Source organism: Taudactylus pleione, unplaced genomic scaffold (assembly GCF_031769625.1).
Source record: "Taudactylus pleione unplaced genomic scaffold, aTauple2 ptg000027l, whole genome shotgun sequence".
NCBI lineage: Eukaryota > Metazoa > Chordata > Amphibia > Anura > Myobatrachidae > Taudactylus > Taudactylus pleione.
In genome coordinates this window covers 3,162,963-3,187,999 of record NW_028284429.1, presented here as the reverse complement: position 1 = coordinate 3,187,999, position 25,037 = coordinate 3,162,963, and the positions used below count along the sequence as shown (strand labels likewise).

Here is a 25,037-nt window from a genome sequence, read left to right as displayed (position 1 = left end):
GAAGGGGGAGAATGAGAGAGAGAGGGTGCGGGAGGGAGACAGAAGGAAGGGGGGAGGGAGAGAGGGTACGGGAGGGAGACAGAAGGAAGGGGGGAGAATGAGAGAGAGAGGGTGCGGGAGGGAGACAGAAGGAAGGGGGGAGAATGAGAGAGAGAGGGTGCGGGAGGGAGACAGAAGGAAGGGGGGAGAAAGAGAGAGAGAGGGTGCGGGAGGGAGACAGAAGGAAGGGGGGAGAATGAGAGAGAGGGGGTGCGGGAGGGAGACAGAAGGAAGGGGGGAGAATGAGAGAGAGGGTGCGGGAGGGAGACAGAAGGAAGGGGGGAGAATGAGAGAGAGAGGGTGCGGGAGGGAGACAGAAGGAAGGGGGGAGAATGAGAGAGAGAGGGTGTGGGAGGGAGACAGAAGGATGGGGGGAGAATGAGAGAGAGGGTGCGGGAGGGGGACAGAAGGAAGGGGGGAGAATGAGAGAGAGAGGGTGCGGGAGGGAGACAGAAGGAAGGGGGGAGAATGAGAGAGAGAGGGTGCGGGAAGGAGACAGAAGGAAGGGGGGAGAATGAGAGAGAGAGGGTGCGGGAGGGAGACAGAAGGAAGAGGGGAGGGAGAGAGGGTGCGGGAGGGAGACAGAAGGAAGGGGGAGAATGACAGAGAGAGAGGGTGCGGGAGGGAGACAGAAGGAAGGGGGGAGAATGACAGAGAGAGAGAGGGTGCGGGAGGGAGACAGAAGGAAGGGGGGAGGAAGAGAGGGTACGGGAGGGAGAGAGAAGGAAGGGGGGAGAATGACAGAGAGAGAGAGGGTGCGGGAGGGAGACAGACTGAAGGGGGAGGGAGAGAGGGTGCGGGAGGAAGACAGAAGGAAGGGGGGAGAATGAGAGAGAGAGAGGGTGCGGGAGGGAGACAGAAGGAAGGGGGGAGAATGAGAGAGAGGGTGCGGGAGGGAGACAGAAGGAAGAGGGGAGAATGAGAGAGAGAGAGGGTGCGGGAGGGAGACAGAAGGAAGGGGGGAGGGAGAGAGAGAGGGTGCGGGAGGGAGACAGAAGGAAGGGGGGAGAATGAGAGAGGGTGCGGGAGGGAGACAAAAGGAAGGGGGGAGAATGAGAGAGAGGGTGCGGGAGGGAGACAGAAGGAAGGGGGGAGAATTAGAGAGAGGGTGCGAGGGGAAACAGAAGGAAGGGGGGAGAATGAGAGAGAGAGAGGGTGCGGGAGGGAGACAGAAGGAAGGGGGGGAGAATGAGAGAGGGTGCGGGAGGGAGACAGAAGGAAGGGGGGAGAATGAGAGAGAGAGGGTGCGGGAGGGAGACAGAAGGAAGGGGGGAGAATGAGAGAGAGAGGGTGCAGGAGGGAGACAGAAGGAAGGGGGGAGAATGAGAGAGAGAGGGTGCGGGAGGGAGACAGAAGGAAGGGGGGAGAATGAGAGAGAGAGGGTGCGGGAGGGAGATAGAAGGAAGGGGGGAGGGAGAGAGAGAGGGTGCGGGAGGGAGACAGAAGGAAGGGGGGAGAATGAGAGAGAGAGGGTGCGGGAGGGAGACAGAAGGAAGGGGGGAGAATGAGAGAGAGAGGGTGCGGGAGGGAGACAGAAGGAAGGGGGGAGAATGAGAGAGAGAGGGTGCGGGAGGGAGACAGAAGGAAGGGGGGAGAATGAGAGAGAGGGTGCGGGAGGGAGACAGAAGGAAGGGGTGAGAGTGAGAGAGAGAGGGTGCGGGAGGGAGACAGAAGGAAGGGGGGAGAATGAGAGAGAGAGGGTCGCGGGAGGGAGACAGAAGGAAGGGGGGAGGGAGAGAGAGAGGGTGCAGGAGGGAGACAGAAGGAAGGGGGGATAATGAGAGAGAGAGGGTGCGGGAGGGAGACAGAAGGAAGGGGGGAGAATGAGAGAGAGAGGGTGCGGGAGGGAGACAGAAAGAAGGGGGGAGAATGAGAGAGAGGGGGTGCGGGAGGGAGACAGAAGGAAGGGGGGAGAATGAGAGAGAGAGGGTGCGGGAGGGAGACAGAAGGAAGGGGGGAGAATGAGAGAGAGAGGGTGCGGGAGGGAGACAGAAGGAAGGGGGGAGAATGAGAGAGAGAGTGTGCGGGAGGGAGACAGAAGGAAGGGGGGAGAATGAGAGAGAGAGGGTGCGGGAGGGAGACAGAAGGAAGGGGGGAGAATGAGAGAGAGGGTGCGGGAGGGAGACAGAAGGAAGGGGGGAGAATGAGAGAGAGAGGGTTCGGGAGGGAGACAGAAGGAAGGGGGGAGAATGAGAGAAAGAGGGTCGCGGGAGGGAGACAGAAGGAAGGGGGGAGGGAGAGAGAGAGGGTGCGGGAGGGAGACAGAAGGAAGGAGGGATAATGAGAGAGAGAGGATGCGGGAGGGAGACAGAAGGAAGGGGGGAGGGAGAGAGAGGGTGCGGGAGGGAGACAGAAGGAAGGGGGGAGAATGAGAGAGAGAGGGTGCGGGAGGGAGACAGAAGGGGGGAGAATGAGAGAGAGAGGGTGCGGGGGGGGAGACAGAAGGAAGGGGGGAGAATGAGAGAGAGGGTGCGGGAGGGAGACAGAAGGAAGGGGGGAGAATGAGAGAGAGAGTGTGCGGGAGGGAGACAGAAGGAAGGGGGGAGAATGAGAGAGAGGGTGTGGGAGGGAGACAGAAGGAAGGGGGGAGAATGAGAGAGGGTGCGGGAGGGAGACAGAAGGAAGGGGGGAGAATGAGAGAGAGAGGGTGCGGGAGGGAGACAGAAGGAAGGGGGGAGAATGAGAGAGAGAGGGTGCGGGAGGGAGACAGAAGGAAGGGGGGGAGAATGACAGAGAGAGGGTGCGGGAGGGAGACAGAAGGAAGGGGGGAGAATGAGAGAGAGAGGGTGCGGGAGGGAGATAGAAGGAAGGGGGGAGGGAGAGAGAGAGGGTGCGGGAGGGAGACAGAAGGAAGGGGGGAGAATGAGAGAGAGAGAGAGGGTGCGGGAGGGAGACAGAAGGAAGGGGGGAGAATGAGAGAGAGAGGGTGCGGGAGGGAGACAGAAGGAAGGGGGGAGAATGAGAGAGAGGGTGCGGGAGGGAGACAGAAGGAAGGGGGGAGAATGAGAGAGAGAGGGTGCGGGAGGGAGACAGAAGGAAGGGGGGAGAATGAGAGAGAGAGGGTCGCGGGAGGGAGACAGAAGGAAGGGGGGAGGGAGAGAGAGAGGGTGCGGGAGGGAGACAGAAGGAAGGGGGGAGAATGAGAGAGAGAGGGTGCGGGAGGGACACAGAAGGAAGGGGGGAGAATGAGAGAGAGAGGGTGCGGGAGGGAGACAGAAAGAAGGGGGGAGAATGAGAGAGAGGGGGTGCGGGAGGGAGACAGAAGGAAGGGGGGAGAATGAGAGAGAGAGGGTGCGGGAGGGAGACAGAAGGAAGGGGGGAGAATGAGAGAGAGGGGGTGCGGGAGGGAGACAGAAGGAAGGGGGGAGAATGAGAGAGAGAGTGTGCGGGAGGGTGACAGAAGGAAGGGGGGAGAATGAGAGAGAGAGGGTGCGGGAGGGAGACAGAAGGAAGGGGGGAGAATGAGAGAGAGTGTGCAAGAGGGAGACAGAAGGAAGGGGGGAGAATGAGAGAGAGAGGGTGCGGGAGGGAGACAGAAGGAAGGGGGGAGAATGAGAGAGAGAGGGTCGCGGGAGTGAGACAGAAGGAAGGGGGGAGAATGAGAGAGAGAGTGTGCAAGAGGGAGACAGAAGGAAGGGGGGAGAATGAGAGAGAGAGGGTGCGGGAGGGAGACAGAAGGAAGGGGGGAGAATGAGAGAGAGAGGGTCGCGGGAGTGAGACAGAAGGAAGGGGGGAGGGAGAGAGAGAGGGTGCGGGAGGGAGACAGAAGGAAGGGGGGAGAATGAGAGAGAGAGGATGCGGGAGGGAGACAGAAGGAAGGGGGGAGGGAGAGAGAGGGTGCGGGAGGGAGACAGAAGGAAGGGGGGAGAATGAGAGAGAGAGGATGCGGGGGGGAGACAGAAGGAAGGGGGGAGAATGAGAGAGAGGGTGCGGGAGGGAGACAGAAGGAAGGGGGGAGAATGAGAGAGAGAGGGTGTGGGAGGGAGACAGAAGGAAGGGGGGACAATGAGAGAGAGAGGGTGCGGGAGGGAGACAGAAGGAAAGGGTGAGAATGAGAGAGAGGGGGTGCGGGAGGGAGACAGAAGGGGGGAGAATGAGAGAGAGGGGGTGCGGGAGGGAGACAGAAGGAAGGGGGGAGAATAAGAGAGAGGGTGCAGGAGCGAGACAGAAGGAAGGGGGGAGAATGAAAGAGAGAGGGTGCGGGAGGGAGACAGGAGGAAGGGGGAGAATGAGAGAGAGAGGGTGCGGGAGGGAGACAGAAGGAAGGGGGGAGGGAGAGAGGGTGCGGGAGGGAGACAGAAGGAAGGGGGGAGAATGAGAGAGAGAGGGTGCGGGAGGGAGACAGAAGGAAGGGGGGAGAATGAGAGAGAGAGGGTGCGGGAGGGAGACAGAAGGAAGGGGGGAGAAAGAGAGAGAGAGGGTGCAGGAGGGAGACAGAAGGAAGGGGGGAGAATGAGAGAGAGGGGGTGCGGGAGGGAGACAGAAGGAAGGGGGGAGAATGAGAGAGAGGGGGTGCGGGAGGGAGACAGAAGGAAGGGGGGAGAATGGGAGAGAGGGTGCGGGAGGGAGACAGAAGGAAGGGGGGAGAATGAGAGAGAGAGGGTGCGGGAGGGAGACAGGAGGAAGGGGGAGAATGAGAGAGAGAGGGTGCGGGAGGGAGACAGAAGGAAGGGGGGAGGGAGAAAGGGTGCGGGAGGGAGACAGAAGGAAGGGGGGAGAATGAGAGAGAGAGGGTGCGGGAGGGAGACAGAAGGAAGGGGGGAGGGAGAGAGGGTGCGGGAGGGAGACAGAAGGAAGGGGGGAGAATGAGAGGGTGCGGGAGGGAGACAGAAGGAAGGGGGGGAGAATGAGAGAGAGAGTGTGTGGGAGGGAGACAGAAGGAAGGGGGGAGAATGAGAGGGTGCGGGAGGGAGACAGAAGGAAGGGGGAGAATGAGAGAGAGAGGGTGCGGGAGGGAGACAGAAGGAAGGGGGGAGAATGAGAGGGTGCGGGAGGGAGACAGAAGGAAGGGGGAGAATGAGAGAGAGAGGGTGCGGGAGGGAGACAGAAGGAGGGGGGAGAATGAGAGAGAGAGGGTGCGGGAGGGAGACAGAAGGAAGGGGGGAGAATGAGAGAGAGAGGGTGCGGGAGGGAGACAGAAGGAAGGGGGGGGAAAGAGAGAGAGAGGGTGCGGGAGGGAGACAGAAGGAAGGGGGGAGAATGAGAGAGAGGGGGTGCGGGAGGGAGACAGAAGGAAGGGGGGAGAATGAGAGAGAGGGGGTGCGGGAGGGAGACAGAAGGAAGGGGGGAGAATGGGAGAGAGGGTGCGGGAGGGAGACAGAAGGAAGGGGGGGAGAATGAGAGAGAGAGGGTGCGGGAGGGAGACAGGAGGAAGGGGGAGAATGAGAGAGAGAGGGTGCGGGAGGGAGACAGAACGAAGGGGGGAGGGAGAAAGGGTGCGGGAGGGAGACAGAAGGAAGGGGGGAGAATGAGAGAGAGAGGGTGCGGGAGGGAGACAGAAGGAAGGGGGGAGGGAGAGAGGGTGCGGGAGGGAGACAGAAGGAAGGGGGGAGAATGAGAGGGTGCGGGAGGGAGACAGAAGGAAGGGGGGAGAATGAGAGAGAGAGTGTGTGGGAGGGAGACAGAAGGAAGGGGGGAGAATGAGAGAGAGAGGGTGCGGGAGGGAGACAGAAGGAAGGCGGGAGGGAGAGAGGGTGCGGGAGGGAGACAGAAGGAAGGGGGGAGAATGAGAGGGTGCGGGAGGGAGACAGAAGGAAGGGGGGAGAATGAGAGAGAGAGGGTGCGGGAGGGAGACAGAAGGAAGGGGGGAGAATGAGAGAGAGAGGGTGCGGGAGGGAGACAGAAGGAGGGGGGAGAATGAGAGAGAGAGGGTGCGGGAGGGAGACAGAAGGAAGGGGGGAGAATGAGAGAGAGAGGGTGCGGGAGGGAGACAGAAGGAAGGGGGGAGAATGAGAGAGAGAGGGTGCGGGAGGGAGACAGAAGGAAGGGGGGAGAATGAGAGAGAGAGGGTGCGGGAGGGAGACAGAAGGAGGGGGGAGAATGAGAGAGAGAGGGTGCGGGAGGGAGACAGAAGGAAGGGGAGAGAATGAGAGAGAGAGGGTGCGGGAGGGAGACAGAAGGAGGGGGGAGAATGAGAGAGAGAGGGTGCGGGAGGGAGACAGAAGGAAGGGGGGAGGGAGAGAGGGTGCGGGAGGGAGACAGAAGGAAGGGGGGAGAATGAGAGGGTGCGGGAGGGAGACAGAAGGAACGGGGGAGAATGAGAGAGTGTGCGGGAGGGAGACAGAAGGAAGGGGGGAGAATGAGAGAGAGAGGGTGCGGGAGGGAGACAGAAGGAAGGGGGGAGGGAGAGAGGGTGCGGGAGGGAGACAGAAGGAAGGGGGGAGAATGAGAGGGTGCGGGAGGGAGACAGAAGGAAGGGGGGGAGAATGAGAGAGAGAGGGTGCGGGAGGGAGACAGAAGGAAGGGGGGAGAATGAGAGAGAGAGGGTGTGGGAGGGAGACAGAAGGAAGGGGGGAGGGAGAGAGGGTGCGGGAGGGAGACAGAAGGAAGGGGGGAGAATGAGAGAGAGAGTGTGCGGGAGGGAGACAGAAGGAAGGGGGGAGAATGAGAGAGAGAGGGTGCGGGAGGGAGACAGAAGGAGGGGGGAGAATGAGAGAGAGAGGGTGCGGGAGGGAGACAGAAGGAAGGGGGGAGAATGAGAGAGAGAGGGTGCGGGAGCGAGACAGAAGGAGGGGGGAGAATGAGAGAGAGAGGGTGCGGGAGGGAGACAGAAGGAAGGGGGGAGTATGAGAGAGAGGGGGTGCGGGAGGGAGACAGAAGGAAGGGGGGAGAATGAGAGAGTTGTTTTGTTCTGATTAGTACATTTGTCGTCTGACCCATTTTCCAGTTTCAGTTTTTTTTGTTCCCACTAATTTGAAACTTTGAAAAGCAGGAAAAAGCTAGAAAATAAAGACGTAAAGACGAGACTTTCTGCGTCCAAACTGGGACGTGTTTTCTGTTTCAGAAGATTGCCTCAGATAATATGGGTAAATAATGGCCCCCTAAAATAGAACCATATGATTATAACATTAATATTAATAAATTCATATATAATAGCATTATAATGATGATTCTTTCATTAGCTTTCTGTTATCTGGTTGAAAAAGAACATTTAGGGAACATCCACACAGAAATCTCTTTTACCAGTAGTGTGTTTCATTGTAAGGGTGCACATCCACTTGCCGATTTCTATGAGCGATTGAACGATAACGATATCGTTCAATCGGTCATGAATCGTGCATGAATCGGGCACATTAATGTCGGAAACGACCAGCGATGCGCGCTCCCACTGGTAGTTTGCGACATCAATCATCGGCCGAACATGCTGTACAACCTGGCGATAACGTCAGGTTGAGCATATTAGGGGATGATTGATGAGCCTGCACTGATAACGACTGCTCGGTCAGTGTAGGCACAGCACAGACTGCTGGATTACCATGTTATAATCGTGCAGTCGTTTCTTGGTCTGCTAGTGGATGTGCCCTAAGCCGCTTGTTAGCCCTTTTGTAGCATACTGGTGTGTACTGTATCACGGGATAAAGTCACTATTTTCACACTGCAAAGTAGGATTTTCAAACAAGAAATAAATACACTATTTGGTAACTAAGGGCCTGATTCAGACCCACTCGCGAGCGGCTGTCCGCTCGCAAGTGGGTCGATGTTATGGACTGAGCATGCGCACGACGGAGGGAGCTCCGTCGTGCGCATGCGCCAGACGCGACGAGCGAAGGAAAGTCCTTCGCTCGTTGTGTCTGATCAAAGGGGGCGTGCTGTCGATGTTGATTGATAGCACGCCCCCTTTGGTAGGCGTGCCGGGGGCGTGCCTCCCTGACGGGGGCGTTCCCACGGGAACGCCTCCCGTCAGAAGCCGGCCCACTGACATCACTAGTGATGTCAGTGGGAGTGATTTTGGCTCTGATAGAGCCAAAATCACTCCGGAGCTTGCGGTTGAAAACCTCAACCGCAGGCTCCGGCTCGCAATTTCGATGGTCGCGATGGTCTCGACCATCGCGGCCATCAAAACGCACGCTCGTATAGCCTGTGGGTGGTGACCCACAGCTATACGAGCGTCCAGAAGGACGCTCCATTTTCATGGAGCCCGGCCCTCATTCAGAGCGTGCGCTCTGCTCAGAGCGTACGGCTCTGAATGAGGGCCTAAAAGTCACAGATTTGTTAAACCACCATTTGTCTTGTGGGTTGTTTTGCGGTTTGCAAGGTGTTCACTGTATCAAAGACAATTACGCACCTGGTGAAATGATACAGTACAAGCCGCATAATGTGTTAAGTCAAATGTTTTATTCTCAAAGCTACTAGAAGGGCCTAATAAATAATATTCCCGATTCCAGTAATCGGGGTATAATTGGCTTCAGGTCTTCTTTCCCAACTTAAAATTCATGCAGGTGCTGAAAGTAACCTGTATGCCGAGAGGGGGGGATGGATACAAAAGACCCAGTAGTGCAGGGGAGGTGTAACCATGTCTACAGGACACTCCAATGGGGTGTAACCCCTCCAGTGGCCCCTGCAACATTACCGGGGCCCCCCAATGTTTCGGTGGCCCTAGGCATGATCAGTGGTGCATTAATCTGCAGTAACAGCGCTGGTACAGAATGTGCTTTGTCCCCATCAGGAGGCAGCAGAAATAACATAACAATGATTTACAAATCATACTATAAACTGGAGGGTATGAATTGAAAGTACAGCTGAGTTATTATATACTCTGTCGCAGAAATGCCGCCACGGGAGTCAAGATCCGAAGAAAAAAGATATTTGCATATTTTTTATAATTGTATACACTTACGGCTAATTAGTTTCTGTGGAACTATAAGTTCCAGCATAGGTCACATTTTGCAGCATGCATGCTATGACTTGTAGTGCCAGGGCAGCTGGAGAGCCTGCAAGTGTGAGGGCTTTGCGGGAAGAGCTGGACCTGCAGATGGAGAAGCACAGGAATCCTGCCATCGGCAGTCACTAATCATGGTGTTACAGTGAGGAAATGCTGATAAACCAGACCGATCTCTTATTTAATCATATTGCGACAATCTGATTGTGACAACCATAATGGATACATACTTGGGTTCTGAGGTGTTGAGTAAGGTCCGGAATAAGGTGCAAATGCGCATAGACACTTCTCTGGCGAAATTAATTTATTCTCATCATATGTAATCCGTGTAAAACCCACAATGCTGAACCTAGGAATAGATTTTACAACAACATATTAAAAAGATGAAGGGGCTGATTGTATTATCATCAGATCCCCCTGCTATTATTGTATTTTGAAGAGACTAAGAACATCTCTAACAACTAAATAAACTCTTGGGGGCATATTCAATAGGCTGCGAGAATAGCAAAAATCCTGCACCTGCGAGCTTCTTCCTGCTGGTGCGGGTTTTCTGCTATTCTATTAGGTGCGTGTTATTTTAAAAAAATGCGCAGGAGGGTTTTTTTCTCACGCACCTCCCGAGCAAGCGTGATTTTCCCTAAAATTGGTGATTTTAGGAAAAATCACCGGGACTTGCTCTGACACCCCCACGCCCCCCCCCCCCCAAGGACTAATTAAGCAATCGGAAGTATCCAATTAGCTTAATTAGTCCTTAGTTACATCCTGCAGGGCTGTCTTCATTATTCTGTGTCGGAAACCGGCTCTTCTACAGCAGCTGTGAGTATGTCAGTGTGTGTGGTGCTTGTAAGTGTGTATGTGTGTGTCCCACTGTCAGTGTGCCCCCGCAGTGTTTGTGTGGCCCCCCCGGAAGAGGCGCTGGGAAAACTACATCTCCCAGCAGCCCTTGCCCCTCCCACCAGCCCCTGGGACTCCCAGAAGCCCCCTCTCCATTAAGAAGAGAGAGGGGAGGCCACTGGGAGCCGCGGAGACCACTGGAGACCCCAGTTAAGAGTTAATTATAGATCTGGATAATGTAGAAATCAAATATGCTAAACATCAGTATTGAAACTCTAGCTTTAGTTAAATATATATGTGACCTTCTGGTATTTTAAATCATTATATTTATCACAGGGCTTACTATAAACATGACTACATTTCCCAAGAGTCTTGCAACAGCATCAGATGACTCTTCTGACTGTTGATTGGACAGACCTCGGTCACATAACATAGGTCACGTGATCGAAGCTGTGATTGATACTGAAATAAACAAATTATAGTACAGTGTCATCTGAGCTATAGCATACAAGATGTGTCTGTCTTATGGTGTCTATATCTTCATCTTAGATGGAGACATACTATACAGCGAGGATCTGCTGTTTGCAAGTAGATAATTTCTGAATAGGTCTGACTCCTATTATTTTAAATAATGTTTTGAAAATGTTTTAGTAATAAATGTAAGTCAGTTTATTGTATTATATTGCCTTGGTATAGCAAATCTGGATACACAATTGCCATCAGGTGCTAATTAGTAGCCATTTTAAGATGGGTATAAAAATTAGGGATGTGCAGGCTCGGATAGGTTCGAGTTTGCACGTGGAGTTCGGATTTTTTCCTCCAAAAAAACGGAACTCAGAAAGAGGCAAAACGTCATCTTACATGGACGAACATCATCATTCCTTTGTCCAGGAATGATGATGTTCGTCCATGTAAGATGACGTTTTGCCTCTTTCTGAGTTCCGTTTTTTTGGAGGGAAAAATCCGAACTCCACGTGCAAACTCGAACCTATCCGAGCCTGCACATCCCTAATAAAAATCCTTTCAGAGGACTTATGGGGCATACCTTTTGAAAAAGCTGAACTTTGGGGCAGGGAAACGCATTAGGGACACCAAGGTTCATCACCCCAACTTTTCTATACTACATATTGGAGGAACCTTAAAGGACTATTGCATAATCCTAATCATATGGAGCCTTAAAGGACCAGTAAACTGGGAGTGAAAGGCCCCCCTACATCAGCAATTGATTGCAACAATCATGCAATTTGCAATCGATTGTGTATAAAAATCTTCCCCTTTTTCAATCGATTGTGGCAATTCTGCAATCGAGTGAAAAAGGGAAGATTTTTATACACAATCGATTGCAAATTGCACGATTGCTGCAATCAATTGCTGATGTATGGGGGCCTTAAGCCTGCATACTACAATTTGCGACATTACTACATATGAACACGGTATCTTTTGAGGACCCAGACTATTACCAGATGATCAACATCTAAAAGGGCCATCCCTCTATCGGTGAATATTACCATCTTTATACATACTGGGCCTAATTCAGACCCGCTCGCGAGCGCTCGCAAGCGGGTCGATGTTGGCCAAGTGCGCATGCGCACGATGGAGGCGGCTATAGCTGTGGGTGGTAAGATCTAGGAGGGGTGTATCCAAATTGACATCTAAAGTGCAGTGTAAAAATAAAGCTGTCCAGTATTTGTGAGCTACATGCAAAATCTGCCAGTATTCTACTCCACATGTGTGTATGTATGTATGTATATGTGTGTGTGTGTATATATATTAGGGGTGAGCGGGTTCGGATTTCTGAAATCCGAGCCCCCCCGATCCGAGTCCGATCCAAATCAGGCTCGACTTTTCCCGCCTGACTCGGATCTGAAATCGAGGCAAAACGTCATCATCCCGCCTTCCGAGTCTCGCGGGTTTTGGATCCTATATAAGGTACCCGCGTCGGCGCCATTTTCTCACTCGGCTGTGGACAGTGAAGAGGGAGGGTGGGAGTTAGGGCTGGCTGGGCTGTGTAGTGTAGTGTAGTGCAGAGTAGTGTAGTGCTGCTGTTGTCCACTACTTCAAAGTCCATAGGGGCTGGCTGTGTTGTGCTGTGCTGCTGTTGTTAATAGGGGCTGTGTCCACTACTTCAAAGTCCATAGGGGCTGGCTGGACTGTGTTGTGCAGGCAGTTCTCCATAGGGGCTGTGTCCACTCCAAAGTCCTGTGCAGTGTCCCAGTCCTAAAGGGGTGCTGTAGTGTTGTCCAGGGGGTGCTCTGTCCATCAGGGGTGCTCCCCCCAAGTGCTAAAAAAATAATATATTTTCTGTGTTTGTGAATTGTGTGCGCAGTAGCCGCATGTGCATCAACAAAGTAGTGCCAAGCGTGCGCCTGTGTCATAAGTAAAGGGCCGGCTGGCTTGACCGTTAAAGGGTGCTGTAACCCCCAAAGTACACTCCAGTCCAAACCAAAAAAAAAATTATTTTCTGTGCTTGTGAATTGTGTGCGCAGTAGCCGCACGTGCATCAACAAAGTAGTGCCAAGCGTGCGCCTGTGTCATAAGTAAAGGGCCGGCTGGCTTGACCGTTAAAGGGTGCTGTAACCCCCGAAAGTACACTCCAGTCCAAACCAAAAAAAAAAAATATTTTCTGTGTTTGTGAATTGTGTGCGCAGTAGCCGCACGTGCATCAACAAAGTAGTGCCAAGCGTGCGCCTGTGTCATAAGTAAAGGGCCGGCTGGCTTGACCGTTAAAGGGTGCTGTAACCCCCGAAAGTACACTCCAGTCCAAACCAAAAAAAAAATTATTTTCTGTGTTTGTGAATTGTGTGCGCAGTAGCCGCACGTGCATCAACAAAGTAGTGCCAAGCGTGCGCCTGTGTCATAAGTAAAGGGCCGGCTGGCTTGACCGTTAAAGGGTGCTGTAACCCCCAAAGTACACTCCAGTCCAAACCAAAAAAAAAATTATTTTCTGTGTTTGTGAATTGTGTGCGCAGTAGCCGCACGTGCATCAACAAAGTAGTGCCAAGTGTGCGCCTGTGTCATAAGTAAAGGGCCGGCTGGCTTGACCGTTAAGGGTGCTGTAACCCCCGAACGTACACTCCAGTGCAAACCAAACAAAATTTTTTTTTTCTGTGTTTGTGAATTGTGTGCGCAGTAGCCGCACGTGCATCAACAAAGTAGTGCCAAGCGTGAGCCTGTGTCATAAGTAAAGGGCCGGCTGGCTTGACTGTTAAGGGTGCTGTAACCCCCGAAAGTACACTCCAGTCCAAACCAAAAACAAAATTATTTTCTGTGTTTGTGAATTGTGTGCGCAGTAGCCGCACGTGCATCAACAAAGTAGTGCCAAGCGTGCGCCTGTGTCATAAGTAAAGGGCCGGCTGGCTTGACCGTTAAAGGGTGCTGTAACCCCCAAAGTACACTCCAGTCCAAACCAAAAAAAAAATTATTTTCTGTGTTTGTGAATTGTGTGCGCAGTAGCCGCACGTGCATCAACAAAGTAGTGCCAAGCGTGCGCCTGTGTCATAAGTAAAGGGCCGGCTGGCTTGACCGTTAAAGGGTGCTGTAACCCCCGAAAGTACACTCCAGTCCAAACCAAAAAAAAAATTATTTTCTGTGTTTGTGAATTGTGTGCGCAGTAGCCGCACGTGCATCAACAAAGTAGTGCCAAGCGTGCGCCTGTGTCATAAGTAAAGGGCCGGCTGGCTTGACCGTTAAAGGGTGCTGTAACCCCCAAAGTACACTCCAGTCCAAACCAAAAAAAAAATTATTTTCTGTGTTTGTGAATTGTGTGCGCAGTAGCCGCACGTGCATCAACAAAGTAGTGCCAAGCGTGCGCCTGTGTCATAAGTAAAGGGCCGGCTGGCTTGACCGTTAAAGGGTGCTGTAACCCCCGAAAGTACACTCCAGTCCAAACCAAAAAAAAAATTATTTTCTGTGTTTAGCCGCACGTATATATCAAATCGATATAACATAAATGGAGGACCAAACTTTCTCCGATAAAAATAAAATAGAGAAAGATCAAGAACCACTTCCTCCTAGTGCTGAAGCTGCTGCCACTAGTCATGACATAGACGATAACATGCCATCAACGTCGTCTGCCAAGGCCGATGCCCAATGTCATAGTAGAGGGCACATACAATCCCAAATGGCAAAGTTCAGGAAAATGACCTTGAAAAAGACATTTAAATCAGCTGAAGAGAAACGTAAACTTGCCAATATGCCATTTACGACACGGAGTGGCAAGGAACGGCTAAGGTCGATCCCTAGTATGTTCATGACTAGTGGTTCAGCTTCACATGACGATGGAAGCCCTCCTCCCACTAAAAAAATCAAAAGAGTTAAGCTGGCAAAAGCACAGCGAAGAACTGTGCTTTCTAAGAAGATATCACAAATCCCCAAGGAGAGTCCAAGTGTGGTGGTGGTTGCGATGCCTGACCTTCCCAGCACTGGACGGGAAGAGGTGGCTCTTTCCACCATTTGCACGCCCCCTGCAAGTGCTGAAAGGAGCACCCACAGTCCACTTGCTGATATGCAAATTGAAGATGTCACTGTTGAAGTACAACAGGATGAGGATACTGGTGTAGCTGGCGCTGAGGAGGAAGTTGGCGAGGAGGATTCTGATGGTGATGTGGTTTGTTTAAATCAGGCTCCGGGGGAGACAGTTGTTGTCCGTGGGATGAAAAAGCCCATCAAGGTCATGCCTGGGCAGAAGACCAAACATTCCACCTCTTTGGTCTGGCAATATTTCTATCCAAATCCGGACAACAACTGTCTTGCCATATGTACCATATGTAAAGGTGAAATAAGTAGGGGTAGGGACGTCAACCACCTAGGAACATCCTCCCTTATACGGCACCTGCAGCGCGTTCATAAAAAGTTACTGTCAAGTTCAGAAACTTTGGCTAAGACCGTAAGCAGTCCAGGGACACCTAAATCCCGTTGTCCTGTTGTATCCAAGCGCCTGCAAACCACACCGTCAACTCCCTCCTCGTCAATTTCCTCCTTAGTCAGGATCGGAAGTAGTCCTGCAGGCCATGTCACTGGCATGACTGACTCTCCTATCCGGGATTCCTCTGGAGGATCCTGCATTGCTACGCCTACTGCTGCCGCTGCTGCTGTTGCTGCTGCTGGGAGTCGTTCATCATCCCAGAGAGGAAGTAGGAACACCACTACTTTTACTAAACAATTGACCCTCCAACAGTCCTTAGCGAGGAGGATGAAGTACGACAGCAGTCATCCTGAAGCAAAACGTATAACTGAGGCCTTGACTGCTATGTTGGTGTTAGACGTGCGTCCGGTATCCGCCATTAGTGCAGTGGGATTTAGACAATTGATGGAGGTAGTGTGTCCCCGGTTCCAAATCCCGTCTAGATTCCACTTCACTAGGCAGGCGATACCGAGACTGTACAGAAACGTCAGAAAAAGTGTCCTCAGTGTCCTGAAAAATGCCGTTGTACACAATGTCCACTTAACCACGGACATGTGGACAAGTGGAACAGGGCAGACTAAGGACTATATGACTGTGACAGCCCACTGGGTAGATGTATCACCTTACGCAGCAACAGCAGCAGCGTCACCAGTAGCAGCATCTCAGAAACGCCAGCTCGTTACAAGGCAGGCTACGCTGTGTATCACCGGTTTCAGTAAGAGGCACACCGCCGACAACCTCTTAGAGAAACTGAGGGAAATCATCGCCCAGTGGCTTACCCCACTTAGACTCTCCTGGGGATTTGTGATATCTGACAACGCCACCAATATTGTGCGGGCATTACATCTGGGCAAATTCCAGCAAGTCCCATGTTTTGCTCACACAATAAACTTGGTGGTGCAGAATTTTCTGAAAAGCGACAGGGGCGTGCAGGAGACGCTTTGGGTGGCCCGAAAAATTTCTGGCCACTTTCGCCATTCAGCGACTGCGTGCCGAAGACTGGAGCGCCAGCAAACACTCTTGAACCTGCCCCGCCATCACCTGAAGCAAGAGGTTGTGACGCGGTGGAACTCAACCCTCTATATGCTTCAGAGGATGGAGGAGCAGCAAAAGGCCATACAAGCCTATACATCCACCTATGACATAGGCAAAGGAGGGGGTATGCACCTGACTCAAGCGCAGTGGAGAATGATTTCCGTGTTGTGCAAGGTTCTCCAGCCCTTAACTTGCCACACGTGAAGTCAGTTCAGACACAGCCAGCTTGAGTCAGGTCATTCCCCTCATCAGGCTTTTGCAGAAGCAGCTGGAGAAAGTGAAGGAGGAGCTAAGACGGAGCGATTCCGCTCGGCATGTGGGACTTGTGGATGAAGCCCTTCATTCGCTTTGCCAGGATTCCAGGGTGGTCAATCTGTTGAAATCAGACCACTACATTTTGGCCACCGTGCTTGATCCTAGGTTTAAAGCCTATGTGGTGTCTCTCTTTCCGGCCGACACAAGCCTGCAGAGGTGCAAAGACCTGCTGGTGAACACACTGTCAGCTGAAGCGGAACGTGACACGTCAACGGCTCCTTCTTCATTTTCTCCCGCAACTGGGGCTGCCAGGAAAAAACTTAGGTATCCTAAGCAACCCGCTGGCGGTGATGCAGGGCAGGCAGGACCAAGTTTGGACATCTGGTCCGGACTGAAGGACCTGGCAACAATTTCTGACATGTCTACTGTCACTGCATATGATACTGTCACCATTGACAGAATGGTGGAGGATTACATCGGTGACAGCATCCAAGTAGGCATGTCAGACAGTCCATACCTGTACTGGCAGGAAAAAGAGGCAATTTGGAGGCCCCTGTACAAGCTGGCTCTATTTTACCTGAGTTGCCCCCCCTCCAGTGTGTACTCCGAAAGAGTGTTTAGTGCAGCCGGGAACCTTGTCAGCGAAAGGCGTAGGAGGTTGCTTCCACAGAATGTGGAGAAGATGATGTTCATCAAAATGAATTATCAGCTCTTCCAGGGAGACCAGCCTCCAGAAGGTACAGAGGGACCTGTGGTGGTGGATTCAAGTGGGGACGAGTTAATACTTTGTGAGGATGAGGATGTACACACTGAAGAGGGTGAGGAATCGGTGGATGAGGAGGATGAGGATGACATCTTGCCTCCGTAGAGCCAGTTTGTGCAGGGACACATTAATTGCCAGCTTGTTTTGTGGGGGCCCAAACGAACCAATCATTTCAGCCACAGTTGTGTGGCAGACCCTGGCGCTGAAATGATTGATTTGTTAAAGTGTGCATGTCCTGTTTATACAACATAAGGGTGGGTGGGAGGGCCCAAGGACAATTCCATCTTGCACTTCTTTTTTTTCTTTGCATTATGTACAGTTTGGGGCCTAGTTTTTCTAACTGCCATCCTGTCTGCCACTGCAGTGTCACTCCTAGATGGGTCACGTGTTTGTGCCGCCCACTCGTGTCGCTTAGCATAGTCATCCAGCTACCTCGGTGCAACCTTTTGGACATAAAAACACTATTGTGAGGTGTGAGGTGTTCAGAATAGACTGGAAATGAGTGGAAATTAAGGTTATTGAGGTTAATAATAGCATAGGAGCAGAGAAACCAACAAATTCTGTGATTTTAGCTGTTTTTATGCTTTTTTAAAAAAAAATACAGATCCAAAACACAAAACCCAGAACCCAAAACACGGAAGGGTGGTTTTGGCAAAACCAATCCAGATCCAAAACACGAAGAAAGATCCAGATCCAAAACCAAAACACAAAACACGAAAAGTGGCCGGTGCACACCCCTAATATATATATATATATATATATAAATATATATATATATATATATATATATATATATATATACATACACACACATATCTATCCACCACAGGGCGGCACTCTGTTGAAAAAACGACAAACAGGAGGAGGTAACTTCTGCAACATTTCGGCGCTTTTGTCAAGCATAGGATACAAACAGTTTGTATCTTATGCTTGACAAAAGCGCCGATTACAGAGCTGAAACGTTGCAGAAGTTACCTCCGCCTGTTTGTCGTTTTTTTCAACGGAGTGCCGCCCTGTGGTTGTTATGTTCAGTCCGTCCTGGTCACAGAGGCTGACTGTGGAGGGCACCCGGCTAAGTATACTGTGGAACCCGTGAGTGCCGGAGGTTTGGATATATGTATATTTTTTTTAATGTGTTTGCACCCCTTGCATTGGAACATGGGGCCTGATTCAGACCCGGTTGCGAGCGCTGAGCGCTCGCAACCGGGTCGATGTTTGCCCACTTAGCATGTGCACGACGGAGCCGGCTCCGTCGTGCGCGAGACCCGGCTGTCGATGGGTGCTCCGTCGCTCCGGGTCTTGCACCAAAGGGGGCGAGCTGTCGATGGTGAGTGACAGCTCGCCCCGTTTGGTAGGCGTGGCCGGGGGGGGGTGGCTTCACAAACGGAGGCGTTCCCAGGTGAACGCCTGCCATTTGTGGGCGGCCCCACTGACATCACCAGTGATGTCAGTGGGAGAGCTTCCGGCTCTATTAGAGCCAGAAGCTCTCTGGGGCTTGCGGCCACGAGACCCTACCACAAGGGTCTTGTTGCAAGCCCGATGGTCGCGATGGTCTTGACCATCGCGACCATCATTCTGGCCGCTCGCAATAGCTGTGGGTGGTCACCCACAGCTATGCGAGCGGCCAGGAGGCCGCACAAAAAAAACCCCAAAAACCGCCCAGATTCAGAGCGAGTGCTCTTTCAGAGCGTCCGGCTCTGAATCAGGGCCTTGGTTCACAGTTACTTGCTATATCTTACTCTATTCCCAAATCAAGTTCTGAGTTCAGAACCAGAGCAGCAAGGTGCCCGCGGCACTCCCATAACACGCCCATCTCCGTGCTACCTCCCAGTCACCACCCAAGAACTTCCAGTTAACTTCAAAACATTTTGGATACCGTGCGCCTCAATTGCAGCTGCGCCTCTGTGCGTACACACCACGGGAGGCACGCGTTGTTAGGAATTTTCCTGGACATGCAGCCGTGCAAAAATTATCGCACAACTCAGTGACCATCGACCATTTGCACGAATATCGTAATTGCGTGCTACTGAGAATCAGGCCCAAAATGACGCAACCAAATAAAGGACAGAGGACAGTCTATATATCTCTGAAGATAAAGTTATTATTATAGGTCTGCATTTCATAATTCTTCATTTATCCTGCAAGGTCTTTACCAGTAGTTAGCAATATTTATCCACTATCCTCATACTGTACATGCCGCCATTGATGGAAGTATTACTCTCTCTCTCTCTGACGGGGAGATGTACCAAGCCTTGGAGAGAGATACAGTGGAGAAGTTACACAAAACAGCCAATCAGATTCTGTCATGTTAGAGACTGTGCTAGACAAATGAAAGTAATAAGGAGTGAATAGCGGTGATAAGAAATAGTAGGATCTAAAACCCGATAATTGATAAATATGACTCTTTATCTCTCTCCAAGATTTGATACATCTCCTACCAAAGCTTGATACGTCTCCCCCTATGACTTTTATGGTAAGTGACATTCATTTGTTTACCGTACACAGCACAACGTAGGGATAAGTGTACATGATGGCACACTGCAGCGCTGAGAGTGAGTGATGACCTATAGCACCACGTGGGGAGCGGAATACGTCCTCAGCACAGGCTTATTTAGGCACCATTAATAGAGAAGCATTGTCTCTACTCAAATAAAGACGTCTTATCCTGTACATGAGCGCCTGCCTTTCATTTATACACCCCTGCCTCACCAGATACATGTCAGGTACATGGCATATTCACATCATCCACATCGTCCTCCCACATCCAACACTCTGACATCATCCCTCGGCATTGGTGGGCATCGACCCCCAACCCTGCACCCACGCCAGACCTGAGCGCATGTGACTCCCCCGTGTTTCTAATTGGGGAACCCGGCTACGGATTGGCGACTAGAATTAGAAATTGTGGTGAAAGTTTGGGGACCCAGATCAATTGTGCTCATACACTGAGGAACTGAGGGCCTGAATCACTACAGATCGCAACTGCAATCGCCACTGCGATTACGCACGCAGCCTCGCCTTTGATAGTACGCCAATCCATTGCAACCACTATGCCATCGCAGCACTACATAAGGACGTCCACCTTACCTTACACACATCCGTAATGTTTAGCAGGACTGTGAAACCATCGGTACAGTTGAGTACCATCGCAGCCTCACGCACACTGCACAAGGTCAGACCTTACTCAGAAATTGCTAATCTTCCTGTGCGCAGTGAGAGCTCAGGCTGCGTAGGGCGTCGCAGTGGCTAATTTATGCATGCCCCTGCAACGGTGTTCAAACGCACTGACACGTCTGCGTTTCGACGACCACCCCCCGTCAGTAGCTGGTTCGATGACTACGATGCATGCACAGAACGCAACAATCGGCTAATAGCGTGCGTAATCCTGTGATCCTTGCTGAATTAGGCCCAAAAGTTAGTCCTCAGAAATGTAACATAGCTAGATCCATAAGTAACAACTGGAATCTTACAGCATTTTGGGGTAATGGTAAAACAAAGGGGCACACTATAGATGCTGGGGGCACACTATAGATGCTGGGGGCACACTATAGATGCTGGGAGCACACTATAGATGCTGGGAGCACACTATAGATGCTGGGGCACACTATAGATGCTGGGGGCACACTATAGATGCTGGGGGCACACTATAGAGCTGGGGCACACAGCGGTAGATGCTGGGGCACACTATAGATGCTGGGGGCACACAGCGGTAGATGCTGGGGCACATAGCGGTAGATGCTTGGGTGAAAGGTCTAGCAAATGTAGTTGAATAAACAAAAACAAGGGGATTTAAACATGTCTGGGTCACCCTCTCATGTAAAGAAATGCACCGAGTGCCGACTAATTACCGGCTCTACTATTTATGTTGGTAACATTTCTACTTATACAGCAATTTACGGATTATGGGGGTCATTCAGACCCGCTCGCGTGCAAATGACGCTCGCAAGCGGGTCGATGTTTGCAGAATGCGCATGCGCACGACGGAGGGAGCTCTGTCGTGCGCATGCGCGAGACCCGGCGAGCGACGAGAAATACGTCGCTCGGGGTCTCGCACCAAAGGGGGCGTGCTGTCGATGGTGATTGACAGAACGCCCCCTTTGGTGGGCGTTCCGGGGGCGTGGCGGCCAGACGGAGGCGTTCCCATGGGAACGCCTACCGTCTGAAGCCGGCCCCACTGACATCAGTAATGATGTCAGTGGGAGTGATTTTGGCTCTGATAGAGCCAAAATCACTCCTGGGCTTGCGGCAGCGAGACCCTACCGCAGGGTCTCGTCGCAAGCCCGATGGTCGCAGACCATCGCGACCATCTTTTTGGCCGCTCGCATATGCTGTGGGTGGTCACCTACAGCTATGCAAGCGGCCAGGAGGCCGCTCCATTTTCAGGTAGGAGGGCCCTGATTCAGAGCGAGTGTTCTGCTCAGAGCGTTCAGCTCTGAATCATGCCCTATGTCATTAAAGGTAATTATCTTATCCAAAATGATCAACCTATATTGTGCGTGCGTGTGAGTGACAAACTCATAGGCCAGAGGTTCCCAAATGCGGTCCTCAAGGATATCTCTAAAACCTCAACAGTTCACGTATTAGAGATATCCATGGATGAGCACAGGTGGTTACATCAAATTGTCTGAAATACTAATTAAGTCACCTGTGGTCAAGCATGGATATCCTTAAAACCTGGACTGCTAGGGTGCCTTTCGGGCAGAATTTGGGATCCTTTGTCATAGGCCATACCTGCAAGCATACAGGCTCAATTATTATTTGTTGCTGCCCTTGTTTAGTTATATGGAAGGGGCACGTATACTTACCAATATGATGATAATGGTTCCAATGGGCCATTTACATAGGTTTCCGTTGTGCTGCCATCTCCAATTTTAACTGTTAAGGGATCTTCACGAGTCGACCTCCGACGCCTTTCAGGAATGTTGATGATTTTAGCAACGTAAGCGTCGGTGTTCTTACTCTTGTAATCAGCGTAGGTCTTGGACAAGATGCTTTTAGGTGGTTTCTTACCTTCAGCTGTGAGAAGGGAAGTGAATGAAGAAAGAATGATTAGTAATATGTCACATTTACACACTGTGGTGCCGTCTGCATTATCTGCTACATCTGATCTCGTAGGAAAGGCCGACACGCTATAATGACGTGTGATTATTCTTTATTGCCTTCACACAACAGAGGCAACCTTATTGTACAGATGTGTCTAGTCTACATCCATCTAGCCTCCTTGTGCGCTAGACAGCCCTTCTAGTCACACCATGCAGATACAGCCGCTGACCGTGTTACTTTGTGTAGCATTTTGCATGCAGATACAGCCGTTGACAGCGTTACTGTGTGTAGCATTTCGCATACAGGTACAGCCGCTGACCGTGTTACTGTACGTAGCATTTTGCATGCAGATACAGCCGCTGACCGTGTTAGTGTACGTAGCATTTCGCATGCAGATACAGCCGCTGACCGTGTTACTGTACGTAGCATTTCGCATGCAGATACAGCCACTGACCGTGTTACTGGACATAGCATTTCGCATGCAGATACAGCCGCTGACCGTGTTACTGTACGTAGCATTTTGCATGCAGATACAGCCGCTGACCGTGTTACTGTGTGTAGCATTTCGCATGCAGATACAGCCGCTGACCGTGTTACTGTGTGTAGCATTTCGCATGCAGGTACAGCCGCTGACCGTGTTACTGTGTGTAGCATTTTGCATGCAGATACAGCCGCTGACCGTGTTACTGTACGTAGCATTTCGCATGCAGATACAGCCGCTGACCGTGTTACTGTACGTAGCATTTCGCATGCAGGTACAGCCGCTGACCGTGTTACTGTACGTAGCATTTTGCATGCAGATACAGCCGCTGACCGTGTTACTGTACGTAGCATTTCGCATGCAGATACAGCCGCTGACCGTGTTACTGTACGTAGCATTTCGCATGCAGGTACAGCCGCTGACCGTGTTACTGTGTGTAGCATTTCGCATGCAGGTACAGCCGCTGACCGTGTTACTGTACGTAGCATTTCGCATGCAGGTACAGCCCCTGACCGTGTTACTGTACGTAGCATTTCGCATGCAGGTACAGCCCCTGACCGTGTTACTGTACGTAGCATTTCGCATGCAGGTACAGCCCCTGACCGTGTTAGTGTACGTAGCATTTCGCATGCAGGTACAGCCGCTGACCGTGTTACTGTACGTAGCATTCCGCATGCAGATACAGCCGCTGACCATGTTACTGTACGTAGCATTTCGCAAGCAGGTACAGCCGCACTCGCACACAGAATATAGGCATGCCGCATATCATTTTAATCGGTATAAGCTGCTTGTGCGTCCTATTCGCATCACTTTGTGAGTAAGACGCAAGAATTAGATAAATAAAATATAGTCCTAATACCTAACACAGTCGCCGTTTTCGGATTTCTCGTGATAAACGTGTGATATTTCCCCTGCTCAGGGCTGGATTATAGGGAGAGCAACAGGGGCGGTCGTCCAGGGGCCCCCACACATAGGGGGCCCCACACACTGTCCCCGGCCCCAATCCCCTAGATGAACTGTTTTTTTTTTTCAAATTCATCGGAGCCGCCTGCCGCAGCCCGCGATTAAGCCCCGCCCTCGGATTTGGCTCCGCTCCCTTCTGCTGCTGCTGGCCAACATGCCTTTCCCTGCCTCTGAAACAGTAAGTTATGTACAGTATATGTGTACTGTGTCTATATGTGTGTGTGTGTATATAGGGGCCCCCACACGTTTGATGCCCAGGGGCCCCCATAGACCTTGATCCGGCCCTGTCCTCGCTAAGAATGCCCTGCCATTTCCAGGTTGCCTGTACTAAAGTATATATGATCCTATTGTTGTTTTTATTTGTGATTAATTAATTTACATGAGATAGGGGGCCCTGCCTGGGTGCCCTATATGTCCCCAGGCCTGCTTGATACATCTAGGTAATAAAGAACTGGTTATACATAGACCTTACCATTTGTGCCTGATACGATGACTGCATAAGACCTGATGGGTCCATTTGTATCATCAAATGCTGGAAAAGTAAAGTCGATGCTGTTATAGGAAGGAGGATTAAGGGTCACTAATGTTATGTTTGTCGGCTCCACTGGCACTGAAAGAGAGAAATGAAAACATCAGCGTCACTGTAATTATTTTCAAGTATTTCAGCAAGAAAGACGCTCACCTGGCTGTACATGCGCAAAGACCAATGCGTGCAAGGCCGGCGATGAGTTCCGGGTACAGTGACCAGGCACGCCCCCCCTCCCCCCACATGCTGCAGAATGTCAATCATGCTGCGGCCTAGGGGGTCTGCTAGCGAGATCGCAGGACCCATTCTGCACATGCGCACAACGGGTCCTGCACAGGCACAGACCCCTAACAATCGGAGATGTGCATTCACCGTCGGATTAACGTACATCTCTGAATCAGGCCCTCTATGTGCCTGACTTACTACCAGGAGATATGGCTACAAGGAGGAGGAATAAGACTAAAGACAGACAGTGAGTCTTATTTTGGGAGACGAGGTAATAGCAGATTATCTTAATACTTATTTTTGCTCATTAATGTCTACAGAAGGAGATTGGACTGCACCGGGGCCCGCAGCAATATAGGGGTCCACATTGCCATTTGTAAATGGTAGGCTTGCCGGGCAGTCATCAAGACTGTGACAGTGACTGACCCGGCTGGCAGCTACATGCAGAGAGGACCAGGGCACAGTGCAGTCAGGCTCAGCACTGCAGTGCACTACTGGGCAATAAATACCAATATTCTCTGTAGTGTGGTCAGAGGAGCATGTGCTGAGCTCTGATTGGAGGAGCCCATCACATGCTCCTCTTAAGCAGGAGTTTAGCAGCAGCAGCAGCGCAGCCTTATGGGTGTGACTCATTGTGAGGCTGTGACTGCTGCTCTGCCGGCTGCCTGAGGATTCTGCTGGTGAGTACAATGTGTGGGGACTACAGTGTGGCACAATGTGTGGGGACTACAGTGTGGCATAATGTGTGGGGACTACAGTGTGGCATAATGTGTGGGGACTACAGTGTAGCATAATGTGTGGGCACTAGAGATGGCATAATGAGTGGGCACTACAGGTTGCATAATGAGTGGGCACTACAGGTTGCATAATGAGTGGGCACTACAGGTTGCATAATGAGTGGGCATTACAGTGTGGCATAATGTGTGGGGCACTACAGTGTGGCATAATGTGTGGGGCACTAGAGATGGCATAATGTGTGGGCACTAGAGATGGCATAATGTGTGGGGACTACAGTGTAGCATAATGTGTAGGGCACTACAGTGTGGCATAATGTGTGGGGCACTACAGTGTGGCATAATGTGTGGGGCACTA

The 25,037-nt window shown here is 51.7% G+C and overlaps 1 protein-coding gene across 1 annotated transcript in view; it reads right to left on the bottom strand.

Moving 5' to 3' along the window:
* LOC148539149 (receptor-type tyrosine-protein phosphatase eta-like) overlaps positions 1 to 25,037 on the bottom strand; it is a 294,391-nt gene that overhangs the window by 114,371 nt on the left and 154,983 nt on the right. Inside the window, exons 23-25 of the mRNA XM_088451820.1 lie at positions 23,667 to 23,804; positions 21,513 to 21,723; positions 9,148 to 9,266 (exon numbers count right to left, since the gene is read on the bottom strand). Of these exons, the coding sequence (XP_088307946.1) occupies positions 9,148 to 9,266; positions 21,513 to 21,723; positions 23,667 to 23,804 (468 nt within the window). The remainder of the gene's footprint in view (positions 1 to 9,147; positions 9,267 to 21,512; positions 21,724 to 23,666; positions 23,805 to 25,037) is intronic.